This window comes from Prinia subflava, chromosome 2 (assembly GCF_021018805.1).
Source record: "Prinia subflava isolate CZ2003 ecotype Zambia chromosome 2, Cam_Psub_1.2, whole genome shotgun sequence".
NCBI classification, from domain to species: Eukaryota; Metazoa; Chordata; class Aves; order Passeriformes; family Cisticolidae; genus Prinia; species Prinia subflava.
The window spans coordinates 36,664,367-36,679,480 of record NC_086248.1 but is presented as its reverse complement, the minus strand read 5'-3'; the positions used below and the strand labels follow the sequence as shown (position 1 = coordinate 36,679,480).

Here is a 15,114-nt window from a genome sequence, read left to right as displayed (position 1 = left end):
GCCAAGAGCTTTATGGGCAGCTGTTAGCACTTGGGACTAAAGGTGTTCGTATTTCCCTGTTAGTGTGTGATCTTGGATACCCCAAATGGGTTAAGTGGTGGTGTTTTGGTAGTGTGGTTTGATAATATTGACATCTTGTGTGTGAGAAAGACATGGCTCGTGCCTTGTCTAACCCACTGTTTTGGTCATGGCTTTTAGGACTCATCCAGTGCTGATTCAAGGAGAGACCTCTGTTGGTAAAACCAGTTTAATTCGCTGGTTGGCTGCTGCTACTGGGAATCACTGTGTAAGGATTAATAACCATGAGCATACTGATATCCAGGAATATATTGGCTGTTACACATCAGATGCCTCCGGAAAGTTGATATTTAAGGAAGGTAAATGAGCATGCTCTATATACTCCCAAGTTCCTGCCTCATTTCAGTGGCTGGGGTTTTTTTTTTCTCCTTTTATGATTAACTTGTCTGGTTTATTACCATGGAAAGATGACCTGTCATAAAGTTGGTAGTTTCTCTTAATGATAATCACTTGTGTGAATTTCAGTGAATTCTGAAAAGTTCATGTTTGTCTCATCATGCTTGTCCTATTGGATCTAAAGATGATAAGCCAACAATTTAAACAATACTGTTGCTCCCTTCTCTGGATTAGTGTTTATCCTGAAAAAAATGGGTTGCTAAAAGTATCTGAGTGCATGCTTATGTTAGATTGGCTTATAAGATTTTTAACTAGGAATTTTTCTGTTCCCCCCAAGGTGTTCTCATAGATGCAATGAGAAAGGGCTACTGGATCGTTCTAGATGAATTGAACTTAGCTCCCACTGATGTTCTGGAGGCTCTCAACCGCTTGTTGGATGATAACAGAGAGCTGTTCATTACCGAGACTCAGGAAGTCGTCAAAGCTCACCCTCGCTTCATGCTGTTTGCCACACAGAACCCTCCAGGTCTCTATGGTGGCAGAAAGGTCTGTATGATCTCTTCCTTTTGGTAGCTAAGATTTTAGGGAATTAATCTTTCTCATACATAAAGTGTGATGTGAAAATATTTTGATGTGTAGCATCATGAATCTCTCAAGAGGGAGAGAGTTGAAGTGGCTGTGGGCTGTCTGTGCAGCTGGGCTCTGTTAGGGGAGTTGCTTGTTTCATGGATATAGAATTTCTAATTTATTTTAGGTAGTTGAGATTTAAATGATATAGTGAACTAGAGTTCATGTATATTATACTTGAATCAGTATTTCTTGTCCAAGAGCACTAGAAAAGAGATTCTGCTTAGGCTATAGAAGTCCATTTAATACTGGTTTTTTGTCTGGAATAGGTAATTTTCTTCACAGTGACTGGTATGGTGCTGTGTTTTGGATTTGTGATCAAAACAGTTTTGACAGCACAGTCTTAGCATAGTCTTAGCAATAGCTGGGCAGTGCTTGCACAGATTCGAGGCCTTTTCTGCCTCTCACACTGCCCCACCTACTTGTGGAATAGGTTGGGAGTGCATGAGAAGCTGTGAGGGGACACAGCTGGGACAGCGGCCCCCAAGTGCCCAAAGGGATATTCCATGTCATATGACATTGTGCTCAGCAGTCAAAACTGGGGGCAGGAGGAAGAAGAGGGGGAGTTCAGTGTTTGTTTCCCTAAATAACACTGGTGTATGATGAAGCCCTTATTTCCTGGAGATGGCTGAATACCTGTCTATTGATGTGAAGTGGTGAATTAATTCCTAATTCTGCTTTGCTTGCACATGCACCTTTTGCTTTACTTATGAAACTGTCTCAGCCTAAGTTCTATCATTTTTACCCTTCCAGTTCTCCCATTGTAGGGACAGTGAGTTTGTGGCTTTGTAGTTCTTGGCTGCCCTATGCCCTTAAAACATCCAATCCATTTTAAAGCTTTTGTCCTCATCCAAACTGTCTCTTATGCTTTCTTCCAATGTTGATGTGTATGTGTTAACTTGCATGCTGTGACACTATCCTTATTTCCTTTGGGTGTGTAGGGGAAGATCTATGAGCAATATCAAAGGAAAAAGTTCAAGCAGTACTATGGTCTCGTATTTTAGGTTTTGTCCAGAGCCTTCAGAAATCGTTTTGTGGAGCTGCATTTTGATGAACTGCCAAGTGCTGAACTGGAAACCATCCTGCACAAGCGATGCAGTTTGCCACCTTCTTACTGCAGCAAGCTTGTCAAAGTCATGTTAGATCTGCAAGTATGAGAATCTTCTTCCTTTTAGTATAAGAAATGCAAACATACTTCAAAGTAACATGCACAAAGTAATAGAAATTCCTTCAGGGTGAGGAGGTATTGTTAGCTGAAGAATATTTAAAATCCTAAACCGTGGAGAGAACCAACCAAGGTACTAATTTCAGTGGTTGAGACTAAGACTAGTGAAGGTGATGTCAGATTTGAGAGAAAGATAGGAGATAAAAGACAAAAACCAAAACAAACCAAAAAAACCCTGAAAAAACAAAGCAAAAACCAGACACCTTGGGATTAAATGTGTAGAATTATCTTGCGCTCTGGAGCCAAAGTACAGTGCTGGATTTGTAGGGGTCTTTGGGTCATCTGAAATTTGTTATTATTTTTAAGCAGTAATTTGGATATGTTCGGACCCTCCTGTGTTCAACAGGCATTTGACACTTTGTATGTAGCTAAAACTACCTCGTATTTAAAAGCAATTACTACAGCACAAACTGGATTTTGTTTTATTCCAGGTACCTATTTTATTCTTAGTTGTTCTTTTTAATTACCATCTAAATTATTTCATTCCTGGTGCTCATCAAATACCTGCCTAAAATGAGTTAGTATTTAGGAGTGGTGACTCTACTGAACTTTTTTTTGTAGTTACTCATAGAATTTTCTTGTTGCAGTGTCACTGCAGAGAGTGGTGATTAGCTTTGCTTGCCGTATTTGGACAGGTTGATGAAAACACACCTCACATTTTGTTCTTGTGACAGTCTTACCGCAGAGGTTCAACGGTGTTTGCGGGGAAGCATGGATTCATTACCCTGCGGGATCTCTTCCGCTGGGCTGAGCGCTACAGGCTGGCAGAGCAGCTGCAGAAGGAGTATGACTGGCTTCAGCACTTGGCAAATGATGGTGAGCTCTGCTGCCCCAGCTTTTTTAAGTGTCTGTAAAATCACTTTCCAGCCCCACTTAAATGTAAATTTTTGTTGCTGATTACCTAGGTAGTAATTACTTTCTCTTTTCCTCTGTTTTGTAGGATTTATGCTTCTGGCAGGCAGAGTCAGGAAACAGGAGGAGGTGGATGTTATTCAGAATGTTATAGAAAAACACTTCAAGAAAAAAATATATCCTGAGTCTCTCTTCTCAGGGGAAAGTGTCAAAAAGCTACTGGGTGAGTTTCCTAGAGGGATCCCACTGGTAGATCTCTAGATGTGACTGAAGCTGATGGATTGTTTTGTATTATGCAGCTAAGTCTTCCACATGGATGTCAGTGATGGACAGAGATTTTAACCATGTTGTCTGGACTCAAGGGATGAGGAGACTTGCTATTTTGGTGGGACGAGCCCTGGAGTTTGGTGAACCAGTACTGCTGGTGGGAGACACTGGGTAATCTTGCTTTTTATGATGTTCTTGGTAGTGCTGTACCAGCTGCTGAGCTGGAGACAAAATGATTGTGTGGGCTTCAGTGCTGCTTCGATCTGGGACATTTGAACCTGTCTCATGGCAGACTTGCAGCAGCTGTCTTTCACAGTTCCTTTTTGAGGGGAAGCAGATGCATCTCATTTAACCTGCATCTTTGATGGGTTTATCTGCATTGTCTAACTACATAGAAGTTATATAAAAGTAGTAAAATGAAAGTGAACTGACTTCTGTCCCCAGCTTTACAAGGTGCCCTGTAGAATCTCACTGTGCCTCAAAGGAATGGCTGCCTTTGGGGTATTGTGACATTTTTGTCTTTGAGAGCACATTCAATTTGCATGTTTTATGAGCTTGAATATAGTCTTGCTACCATGTCTCTGCCTCATATGCTGTAGAGGAGGTGATGAAAGTAGATACTGTCTGCTCTTATGCTGGTTATAAATCTGTAGAGTAAATTTTTATGGAAGAGAAGGAAAGAAAAATGCAAGAAAAGAGAGAAGGAAAGTTTACTTGGGTAGTAAATGAAAACTAGATACTCACCAGTTTATTCCCTCAGACTTAGACTTGGTCTAGACATGTAGCATTTCCAGTTCAGTGAAATGTTAGGCTGGTTGAGTATCTGTAAGGGCAAGCTGAAATAAATTTGACTTCAAACATGAAGAAATCCATCAATGCAGCTATTGATTTAAATTTAATTAAAAGCCTCTTGTGCAAGTCAGCCACAGTTGTGCCAAAAATGGCTTCACTTTGCATACATTTCTTTCAAGAAAAGGAGCAGAAGAAAATTTGCATGTTGGGCCTTTGCCTTATAGCTGTTCAATGAAAGTATGAACCCTGTCCAAAGTGAGCTGATTGTTTGGTTTTGCTTCTTTTTTTAATTCATCCTTTTCAATTCGATTACTTGGTTGCAGGTGTGGTAAAACTACCATTTGCCAGATCTTTGCAGCATTAGCAAATCAGAAGTTGTACTCAGTGAATTGCCACCTGCACATGGAGACATCAGACTTCCTGGGAGGGCTGCGACCAGTCAGGCAGAGGTCCAGAGACCAGGTTTGTCTTGCACCGGTAATACTTGGATGGGGTCACCATGGAAGTAAAAAGTAGCAGTTACCACTTCTCACTTTCTTTTCCATCTCTTAGGAGGAATCTGATGGTTCTAGACTCTTTGAGTGGTGTGATGGACCTCTTGTTTTAGCAATGAAGGATGAAGGTTTTTTTCTCCTTGATGAGATTTCTTTAGCTGATGATTCTGTACTAGAGCGACTTAACAGGTATGTCTGAAATGTGGTAGTACTAAGCATCCTCAATGTCTGTTCATTATTCAGACATGAGTGGGGTAAATCTGACTTCTTTTAGGCCCATTTGTTTCCTGGCTGAGGTGAGCTGCTCTTTTGATGAAAAGGACAATGGTACAAATAAAACTTGAAAGTAAAATCTCTAGTTTACCATCTACAGTATTAATATTTTCAGCCTGTCAGTGAGCTCTTGAAATTATGCATCTTGTCAAATCCCAGGCAAAGAATCCAGTTATTTCCCTCTTTTGTGTGTGTGTGTGTGTAAAGAAAACCCCCAGAACAACTAAAATATAAATTTAACTTCATTATCTGTTTGCAGCAGTATCCCTCATTTTAGTCTTTGCTGTTACCCATTATATTGGGTAAAGGAAAGTTTATCCAGGCCAATTAATATAATTTTCATTTTTAAATCTTTTGAAGTGTAGAACAAAATTTAAAATAAATAATGTTTTTAACTTTCTCTCTAGTGTTCTTGAAGCTGAAAAGACATTGGTACTTGCTGAAAAAGGTGGTCAAGATGATGAGGAGAACGAAGTAGAACTATTAGTTGCAGGAAAGAAATTCCGTATCCTTGCAACCATGAACCCAGGAGGTGACTTTGGGAAAAAAGAGGTAAATGTCCAAACTTCTGGAAATACAGCATGCATCTTGTGGTCATACTGACCACAAGTGGTTGGAGGAGCAATGCAAAAATTAGATGCCAATTCTGGCATCTAATGCTTTCTAGTTGGCATCTGCTTCGTCGCTCTTGTGGAGGATTGGAGTGAATCTGTTTCCTGCCACTTCTGTGGCCTGTCACTTGGGCATTATAAATGAATACTCAGCAAAATGCCAAGGGAAGCTTCAGGCCTCTAAATACTCTAGTTAGGCTTGTTATATAGAATATTCAAATACAGGAACTGTGACCTGTGAAGCAAGTAAATCCAGCTTTCTGGGGTAGTACAAAGTTGCATAGCAGTTTTTTCTACCTAATGCTATTCAGAAAGTGGTGATCATCTTGTGTTTCTTAGTGAATAATGAACAGCACATCCCAAAAAAACTTTTTCATTAAATGAAAAAATTTGTTTCTGAAGTTGAGAATTAAGTAATTTAAAATGTGTTAAAGAAAACCTGTAGGACAATAAAATCCTACAACTTTTAAACAGTGTTGCAAGCTAGGTCTCTAAAAAAGAATCAGAGGCTCTTTTACTCTAAGAAGATGGGTACTCCATTTAAAGTGGTTTCTGGAGTAGAGAACCACTCATTAAAGCCATGTGTTTAAACAGGATTTATTTCTGGATTGCATTTGTGCTCCTAATTTTTGTTTGACCAATTCAACCAAGGAAAACAGGAATTAAAAGAAATTATTTGTAATTGAAGGCAAATTTCCATATAGTGGTTTGCTTCTGTTAGCAAAGTGAAATTACAGAGCCATTGTTTGATACATGGTGTCCTAGAATGAAATGGAGTTTTGGTGCTTGCAAACCAGCTCAGTTTCTTCCCATATTCTTTTGAACATTCTTGACCACCCATTTCCTGCATTGATGCCACTACTAGAAGTCTTAAAAATCCTCCTTCTGTCTGAGATTTTCTTATGAAGTGTCTCTGTCAAAATTAGAAGGAAAGATCTATCTTGTTTACTTTATTTATTGTTTACAAGTACAGTGACCACGAGGCTGTTGTTAACTGACCTTTAGGGAAGATGATGTAAAGGAATCTCTAATTACTCTGTCATTCTGCTTGTTTGCAGCTTTCCCCTGCACTGCGCAACAGATTTACAGAAATATGGTGTCCACAGAGCAATGGCTGGGATGATTTGATACAGATTGTAAAACATAATCTTCATCCAGGATTGTCTCTGGGTGCAATAAACCACGAGGGTACGTATTTCTGTGTGTTGATATTCAAATATTTCTAAGAAAATAAGCAGTTTGGAGGCTGCCAACCTTTCTTCAGGATGTACACCACTGTCACCCTTTTTCTGCTACATTTCTCCCTGAGGACCGTATGATGTATTTTGGACTTTGTTCTTCCTTCACTGTGTATGTCTAGCCAGAAGTAAGTTCAAGGCTGCGTTTACTTCACCATCCAGGTAGCTGAACTATCCTCAGCCCTTTCAGTGTCCCAGCTTGGTTTTAGAGTGTTGAAAGAACTGGCACTTCACTTTCTGCCAGCAGCTTCACTGTTAGTATTAGTCACTTGATGCTGTCTTGTTACCTGAATTGAAAAGGATCTGTAACAACAGCTCAGGCAGGAGCTTTCTCTTCTCTTTGTGTTTCTAGGATATAGAGTACCCATCCACACTGCTCATGCAGCTGTACCTACTTTGAAAATGTTTTTACAACAGCACAGTACACGTGACCAAAAAAATTGTAACTCTAGTTTGTTTTAACGGTTGTTTTTTAGGGGCAGATATAGCAGAACTCATGATGGACTTTGTTGAATGGCTGACTAATCAAGAGTTTGGTCGCCAGTGTATTGTCAGTGTGAGAGATGTCCTGGCCTGGATTAATTTCATGAATGTCATGGCAGAGGATGAGTTGAGTTCTGCCAAAGGATGCAGCCGCCGTAACATTTCTCCAGTGATGTCTTTTATCCATGCTGCATGTTTGGTGTATATTGATGGAATAGGGTCAGGTAAGTCTTCAGAGCTCGTTTGGTGGCAGAAAATATGAAACTATGTATTTGTATTAATATTTTTAGTCAAATGCAAACAAAATGCTTTGGGGCAGCATGGGACTCTTTGGGAGAAGTTCTCGCTTCCATTTGACAATCTCCTGTACATCATGTGTCTGTGTTTCAGTAGCGAGAGTTTGAGTGATAGAGCAAGCTGGAGTAAATTAGAGGCATTAATAGTATTACAAAGGCTAGCACACAAATTAGGAAAACCTGTGGTTTTTATTGAGTGTTCTGAGCTGATACAGTACTTGAGCACATGAGCATGTGCTATGCTCTCTATCCCCACTCCACATGTCAGCATCTGTCTGTGCTGGCCTGTACCATGCACATAGCTGAGAATGCATCTTTGTGTGTTGCTGTGGATCAGCTGCTGGCCCAGCTGATAAATAGTAGATAAGGAAGAGGGGGGGAAAAGTGAAAAGCACAAGAAGTGCTGGAAAAGAAAGCCTAGGGGAGCCTATGGCAAGGGATCAGGGTGATTGTGACAGTAGAAGAAAGGGTGGTGTCCTTAAGTATGGTGGCAAGTATGGTGTCCTTAGTTCTGTTGCTCCCAGAACAATCTGTCCATGGTAAATAGCACTGGAAGCACTCTCAAGCAAAAACATTAAAATAAAATATAAACCTGCATGCACATGAAGGGATTGAGTTTGTTGTCATAAGATGAATGTGCCTAGTTATGTTTTGAAGCACACTTAACTTTCCTAATTACAGGTACAACATCCTGCTCAGCTGATGCGGCTCTATTAGCTCGTGAGAAATGCCTGACATTCTTATGTGAGAAAATGAGTCAGTTCTTTGAGCTGACTGATTATCAGAAGAATGAACTAAAGATTTACGACAGAACAAAGGAAAAAGAGTTTGTATGGATGGACAACTTTATGGGAATTCACCCGTTTTTTATTCCAAGAGGCAAGAGGCTCTGGGAGTGGGTGGACATTTATTCTGTGATTTACATTTTCAGTAGTTTTGTTATTCACTAAATCTAAGTAGGATACCTGAACCATCACAGAACAATTTATTGGTTCTTAAGCTTTAGAAAAATGCCTTTTTTGCTTCCAAGTGATTGCAACTCAGTCACATTTATTAAGACACATCTGTTCATTCCCTTTTTTCATTGCTTCTTAATGGCCTAATTTTCGTAAATTTTTTTTGGTGTAATGAAGCTCTTTTTAAATTTTTAATTGTGATTTTCTCTCACTTTTGCATGCCCAGAATGCCTGTTAATTTCCAGTAACTAAAGCTGCAGCCCATCCTGGCCCTTGTGCAAACCATGGAAAGCAGGGGTCCCAAGTACAAAGCTAAACAGAATGGAGGTTAAAGTCATGCCTTGCTCTAGGCTCTCAAAGATTTGCTGCAATTTTGGCAAAATTATTAAGTCTCTGCATTTCAGTTCCTCATGGGACAAAAAAATGCAAATGGAACTAGCAAAACACTGCTTCTTACCCTTGAAAGATCAAAACAGGACTAAAAAGTGATGACTGAGCTTTCTAACTCAGCTGGTTAGTTTTTAGCACATGGACCTATGTGTTCTTAGTGCTGTATTAATTGTTCATATTTGAACTTTCTGAAATTCATGGATTGTGTTAGCCATACATAATACTGTACAAAGTAATGTCTTTTTGTGAATTGCTTGGTTCCCCTCTGCTGATTAGTTCACAAAAGGAATCTCTTTAGACCCCTTTCACACTAAACAGGTATCAGTTTGTGCAGGATGCATTGGTGATTAATATCTTGTATACATGAGCAATGCTGTATTACACATTTGAGGGAGTGATGTCCAAGGAGCTATACTGGCTGCAATTTGGCAGACAAATTCTGTGCTCTCTCCCCACTGTATGCCATAGTAATAGTAAAAGAAAAGCAAACTTCTAATTAAAGGAGTGTTCCTTCACACAACTGACAGTGTATGGAACAGATTAATATGTTATTCTGGAGCATGACTGGATGATATCCCTCAGTGTCAATTTTTCAAGAGCTGCTTTTGAGATTTAGATCCACATGACTGAGGTGCAAGGACAGTTTTATGTTTTCTCAGGTGTAGATCTCTAGTTTAAGTCATAAACCAAGAGGTATTGAAGTTTCATGGCAAAATAAATTGTATATTCTTATGCTTTTTTTGCAAAATTCAATATAAATATGTGGAAATAGGCTGAGATACAGCTGTGGGTCAAACAGAAAGTGTATGTACCTGGTCTCTGAGACTGCTTGCAGGCTGGATCTCCATTGCTTGCTGTACTGAGATCAGTAGTTTACAGACAGAGTGAGCAGATTCAGAGGCACTATCAGCACCTCCAGCATAACATTCTGGTTTAATTGTTTTCTGGTTTACCTTTTCTTTGTTTTAGGCCCTGCTCTCCAGAGGAGCAACATGACAGATTATGCTTTAAATGCTGGGACTACAGCACTGAATGCACAAAGACTGTTAAGAGCCCTACAGCTTAACAAACCTATTTTGTTGGAGGGCTCACCAGGAGTGGGCAAGACCAGCCTGGTTGCTGCCCTGGCAAAAGCCTCAGGCAACTGCCTTGTTCGAATCAACCTGTCTGAGCAAACGGTAGAATAAAATATTATCTTCATTACTTGGTGTTTGTGGCAGGGTAGAGGCTTTGTGTAACATTTCAAATGCAGTTCTCTTTAACTTTGGCACTGTGTCTGAAATGTCAATTTTGCCTTGGTCTCAAGAGGAAACTGAATGAGAGGGGGAACCAGACAGAGCAGTAAGCTTCTGTGAGTGAATGCCAGTTCCTAGATATTTCTGTTCTTTTCAGGTGAAGTCATGCATATCTTTGTCTACTGTGGGTTTTTTTGCTTCTGTAACATTACTTGAAAACAGCTTTAAGGCTTTTTAGCTTTTCTGTACCAATTTGAAATTTTGTTGTTAAATATAGCAGCTGGTCAGTGGAGTCCTATAATGGAAAAGCTTTTAGCATTTTGCATTTACTGAAAATTTTTAAATAGACCTAAAGTGTAGGTATTAAAAGAAAAAGGAGAAAAATGTTAAGTATAGTTAAGCAATTCTGTTTATGAACTTCATTTAAGTTTTGTAATTCCTCAACTCTCTCTCTATTCTTTACTCCTAAAGGATGTGACAGACTTATTTGGGACAGACTTGCCTGTTGAAGGTGGGAAGGGAGGAGAATTTGCCTGGCGTGATGGACCACTGTTAGCAGCATTAAAGGCTGGACACTGGATTGTATTAGATGAGGTAAATTCAGGTTTGGGGGACAAATAAAATAGAATGTTCTAGGAAACCAAATTTGGTGATCTGGTTTGTGGAATAAATACCTTCGAGTGCCAATGACCTCCCTTCATGGAGGCAGGTGATGATGAGACTTCTTTGAGACAAGAGAACAAGGGTTGGATCCCAGCTTAAATTTCTGTACAAAACCAAGGAGAGGTTTGATTTACATTTGGAAGTTTTTAGGGAAGAATGTCAACCAAAGTTTTGGTACAAGTGTTCTTACATGGATACAATTTCATTGAAATGGAAGGGGTTTTTTTGGGCCTAATCTACTGTGTTTGGTTACTGATGTAATTGAGATGGAGAAGAGTTCCATCTTGCCAGTATAAGCTATCCTGCCACTGCAGGTTTGTTTGTGTATCACGTAGCAAGTGCTTTCAAGCATGTGTGTGCACAGATCTGCTTCTTGGCAATATGTGTTCTAATTACTGTAGAGTGCAAAATCTTCAATTCTTTAGCCTCTTGTATACTTCCTTTTCTCCCTGCTATTGTGCAGAATGCCACTTTAAACAACCACTAGAATTAAATAGCTGAGACTGCCTTAATTTAAACAAACAAAATGCTCTGAGTGGCACAAATGTATGAATGCAAATTCAGAAGAAACATTTTGAACATGCAGATTTTATGATGGAGAATTGTTTTCTAATCACAGCGAAAAAACACAGTACAAATAACAAATGAACACAAGGAAATGTTAGTTGCTCCAGTATAACAGCAGTCTAGCTGGTGGTAATAGCATGTGTTAGTTCTAGAACAGCAATGAAGTGGAATTTTACCTTCTATATATCCCAAACTATTAGACTAGAGATTATGCAAAAATGTTTTGTGGAGCATTAATATTGTATCCTTATTTCTTTCCTCAGCTGAATCTGGCTTCTCAGTCTGTGTTAGAGGGGCTTAACGCGTGCTTTGACCACAGAGCCGAGATTTATGTTCCAGAATTGGGAATGAATTTTCATGTACAGCACAAGACAACTAAGATTTTTGGATGCCAGAATCCATACAGACAAGGAGGTGGAAGGAAGGGTCTGCCCAAGTCCTTTCTTAATAGATTTACACAGGCAAGCTTATTTGTTTGGTTTAAACTACATCATGATCCTGTCTTACAAGTTTTTGACTTTACAAACACTCTGAATTATCTTGATTTTACAGGTGTACATTGATCCACTGTCAGCAGAAGATATGAAGTTTATTGGGAATGCATTGTTTCCTGCTATTGATAAAACCATTATTGCTAAAATGGTTGCTTTCAATAACAAGGTAAACATATTTTAATTTTTTTTCTGTAGAAGTAGGCAGAATGCAATAAGATTAGAAAAAAATTAACTCTAATGTTACATTTCCAAGCATTTTTATAGAGATGTGTGTGGGTAAAAAAAGAGGGATGGAAATATATGCAGAAGAAAGTAAAGAACACCACTAAACCTAGTACCTGAATTCTTGTACCATGACAATCAGATGCTTTGTTGATACAGGGCATGGTCTTTCACAGAAGATAAAACATATATACACAGGAGAAAGTAGTATTCTGTGACCTTAGGTAAAATCTCTAGTGTCAGCATCTTACTGCATATTCATTTATAAGAGTGCAAGAGTAAACTGCAAAGTTGAGCTGAGTGTTAGAGAAACAGTAGAGAAGAGACAAACTAAATCAAGCTTTAGTTCCTAACATATCTCCAGCAAATTAAATTCAATCCGCTCTTTTAGTTGTGTTTGTCTTGTAAGCAGTACCAAAGGCAGAAGTTAGTCAACACTTTTAAAAAATATATTTGGAGACCAGCTTGTGGGTGGAATAAAAGATTTTTTTTTTTTTTTTCAGATTGAAAAAGAAGTAATGGCTGAAAAAAAGTGGGGACAGAAAGGAGGACCCTGGGAGTTCAACTTACGTGATCTTTTCCGCTGGTGCCAGCTTATGCTTGTTGACCAGTCACCAGGATGGTATGATCCAGGCCAGCACATGTTTTTGGTATATGGGGAAAGAATGAGAACTAGAGAAGACAAGGAAAAGGTGAGCCATTGTTCTCGTTCTTTTCTCTTCGGATGGTCAGGACATATTTATAGAAATCCAAGTACAGATCTCCAGTTTGAAGACTCCTTGCAGTTCATTCATAGACACTTACCTCTTAAAAATGAAAAATAGGTTTGTTTAGAGTTTTGGGGTTTGATATAGAGACCTGCTTCCCATGCCATTTGAAATATCAATTTAATTAGTATAAAAGCAGACAACTGATGTAAATGAAGGCAAGTAGAATAACAAAGGACTTAAAGTGAAACACATCATATTCTTGTGTGATTCTGTATTAAATAATAATGTTTGCTGCCTACTTATCCCTCTCTTGCTTAGAAATCCTGTGCTTTTGTTTAATTTCACACCATTTAAATGGTATTAAACTGAAAAGTCAGATCATAAAACTGAAGTTACTGGCTGTGTGTGACTGGATGTTTCCTCATGGGTTTGCTTTCCCCTTCCTGTAACATTGTTATATTTTTCTGTGTTACCAAAGAGGTTATTTATGAAGTGAATGCTATCCCAGTACTTTGTTAAAAAGAAGCATTGCCTACAGTATTTCGAGTCTCAGGAAACTGTGATTAATGAAAGGGTTGCTGTGGGCAGCTCACACTCAACATTGCTTCCTGTACTTCGAGTTAAACAAGCTTGTGATTTACTGTGTTAGTTACTGTCATGCAGCTGTGGAACTGAGAGGAAAAGATACTTCAGATGTAAACCTTTAAAAGTGTGTATTTGGAACAGTAGATAACTTGAACTGATAAGTCTCTTTGCTGTTTTAACTGTTCCAGGTTATTTCTGTATACAGAGATATTTTTGGCCAGGAGGCCAATGTGTATACAGGAACCAGGGAGTTTCACATCAATCCATATAATGTTCAGGTAAACGGTTGACAAGGGATTTTGTGATGGGATAGGGAAGGAAACAACTTGCATAGTTAACTCCATTTGCCTTTGTCTGTCACCCCTTTCAGATTGGTTATTCAGTTCTTTCTCGTGGCAACCATATTCCTCATTCTGGCAGAACTCTGTCACTTCTGCATCATTCGCTGCAGTCCCTGGAGTCCATAATGAAGTGTGTGCACATGAGCTGGATGGTGATCCTGGTGGGGCCAGCAGCTGTTGGCAAAACCGCTCTGGTGGAGCTGTTGGCCCATCTCACCGGCCATCGGCTGAAGATCATGGCCATGAACAGCGCAATGGATACGACTGAACTGCTGGGTGGATTTGAGCAGGTAAATACTGTTCTGGTAGTATGGCACTATTTCTCCTTCCTACCTAGCAGTGGCCAGCCTGCTGTGAGTTCAGTGTTTGCAAGTGGAGCCTTGGCACCACAGGGCTCTGCAGGAGCTGACTCCCCGATGGCCTGTTTGTAGGTTGATATCAACAGGCCGTGGCAGCGCCTCTTGGAAAAGGTGGAGAATGCTGTGAGCACACTCGTAAGGGACAGTCTGCTCCTGGCAGAGCTTTGTGCCGATGACGCCGAACTCGTGCTGCGTGCTTGGAGCAACTTCAGCCTGAATTACAAACCCAAATCTCTGGGGGAAGGAGGTGGAAGTGTTACAGCTGAATTAGTGAGCAAACTGGAGGGAATACTTGTACTTACCCAGCGACTAAACAACAAAATAAATTCTCACACAAAGGCGGGTATGTATGTTGGGTTTCCTTATTTTTTTAATTTAATTTTTTTAATTTAATTTTTTAAAATAGGGCATTAATACTCATCAAATTTCATCTAATGGGGGAGAAGTGATGCAGAAAAGTACCTGTTTAGGGAGTAAAGTGTCAATCTGTTTTATATTTCTTTGTGCTTGAAAACCTTTTCTGTTCATGAATTTTGCCTATGGGGGGGTACTGAAGAGCCTTGTCTGTTATGTTGCCCTAAAAAGTAGGAAGCATATATGTTTATTAACAAAATGACTACTACTTTTCTTGAATGATGCTGGAAGCTACTTCATTAATGGAAGTCTCAGTGTAAGATGTATTTCCTTTCAGAGTTTGCTCTCCTGGTAGAAGAGTTCCGGCATTTCAAGCTGCAGCAGGCCCAAGCTGCTGACTGCAACAGCCATGGCACTTTTGAGTGGGTAGATGGGATGTTGGTTCAGGCCCTGCAATCTGGAGACTGGCTCTTAATGGACAATGTTAATTTCTGCAAGTAAGAGATTCTAGTGGCCATGTTTCAGTGAACCCTTTGACTTCCCTGATTGACTTTGCCTCTTACTGTGTGGTTCACAACTGAAAATCTTGCATTTGATAATACACAGGAGAAATAACTTAGATTTTCTGGAAGAGTATCTTCCTTCTCAGACAACTTAGCTAGCATT

General features: G+C 39.6%; 1 protein-coding gene across 1 annotated transcript in view; it reads left to right on the top strand.

The window, feature by feature from the left end:
- MDN1 (midasin AAA ATPase 1) overlaps window positions 1-15,114 on the top strand; it is a 93,714-nt gene that overhangs the window by 29,796 nt on the left and 48,804 nt on the right. The window contains exons 24-44 of the mRNA XM_063389646.1: window positions 199-377; window positions 752-960; window positions 2,046-2,192; window positions 2,941-3,082; window positions 3,207-3,341; window positions 3,418-3,556; window positions 4,501-4,639; window positions 4,730-4,860; window positions 5,352-5,496; window positions 6,614-6,743; window positions 7,270-7,500; window positions 8,254-8,451; window positions 9,888-10,096; window positions 10,625-10,747; window positions 11,647-11,844; window positions 11,936-12,043; window positions 12,603-12,791; window positions 13,583-13,672; window positions 13,765-14,025; window positions 14,167-14,437; window positions 14,786-14,945. Coding sequence (XP_063245716.1) covers window positions 199-377; window positions 752-960; window positions 2,046-2,192; window positions 2,941-3,082; window positions 3,207-3,341; window positions 3,418-3,556; window positions 4,501-4,639; window positions 4,730-4,860; window positions 5,352-5,496; window positions 6,614-6,743; window positions 7,270-7,500; window positions 8,254-8,451; window positions 9,888-10,096; window positions 10,625-10,747; window positions 11,647-11,844; window positions 11,936-12,043; window positions 12,603-12,791; window positions 13,583-13,672; window positions 13,765-14,025; window positions 14,167-14,437; window positions 14,786-14,945 — 3,534 coding nt within the window. The remainder of the gene's footprint in view (window positions 1-198; window positions 378-751; window positions 961-2,045; window positions 2,193-2,940; window positions 3,083-3,206; window positions 3,342-3,417; window positions 3,557-4,500; window positions 4,640-4,729; window positions 4,861-5,351; window positions 5,497-6,613; window positions 6,744-7,269; window positions 7,501-8,253; window positions 8,452-9,887; window positions 10,097-10,624; window positions 10,748-11,646; window positions 11,845-11,935; window positions 12,044-12,602; window positions 12,792-13,582; window positions 13,673-13,764; window positions 14,026-14,166; window positions 14,438-14,785; window positions 14,946-15,114) is intronic.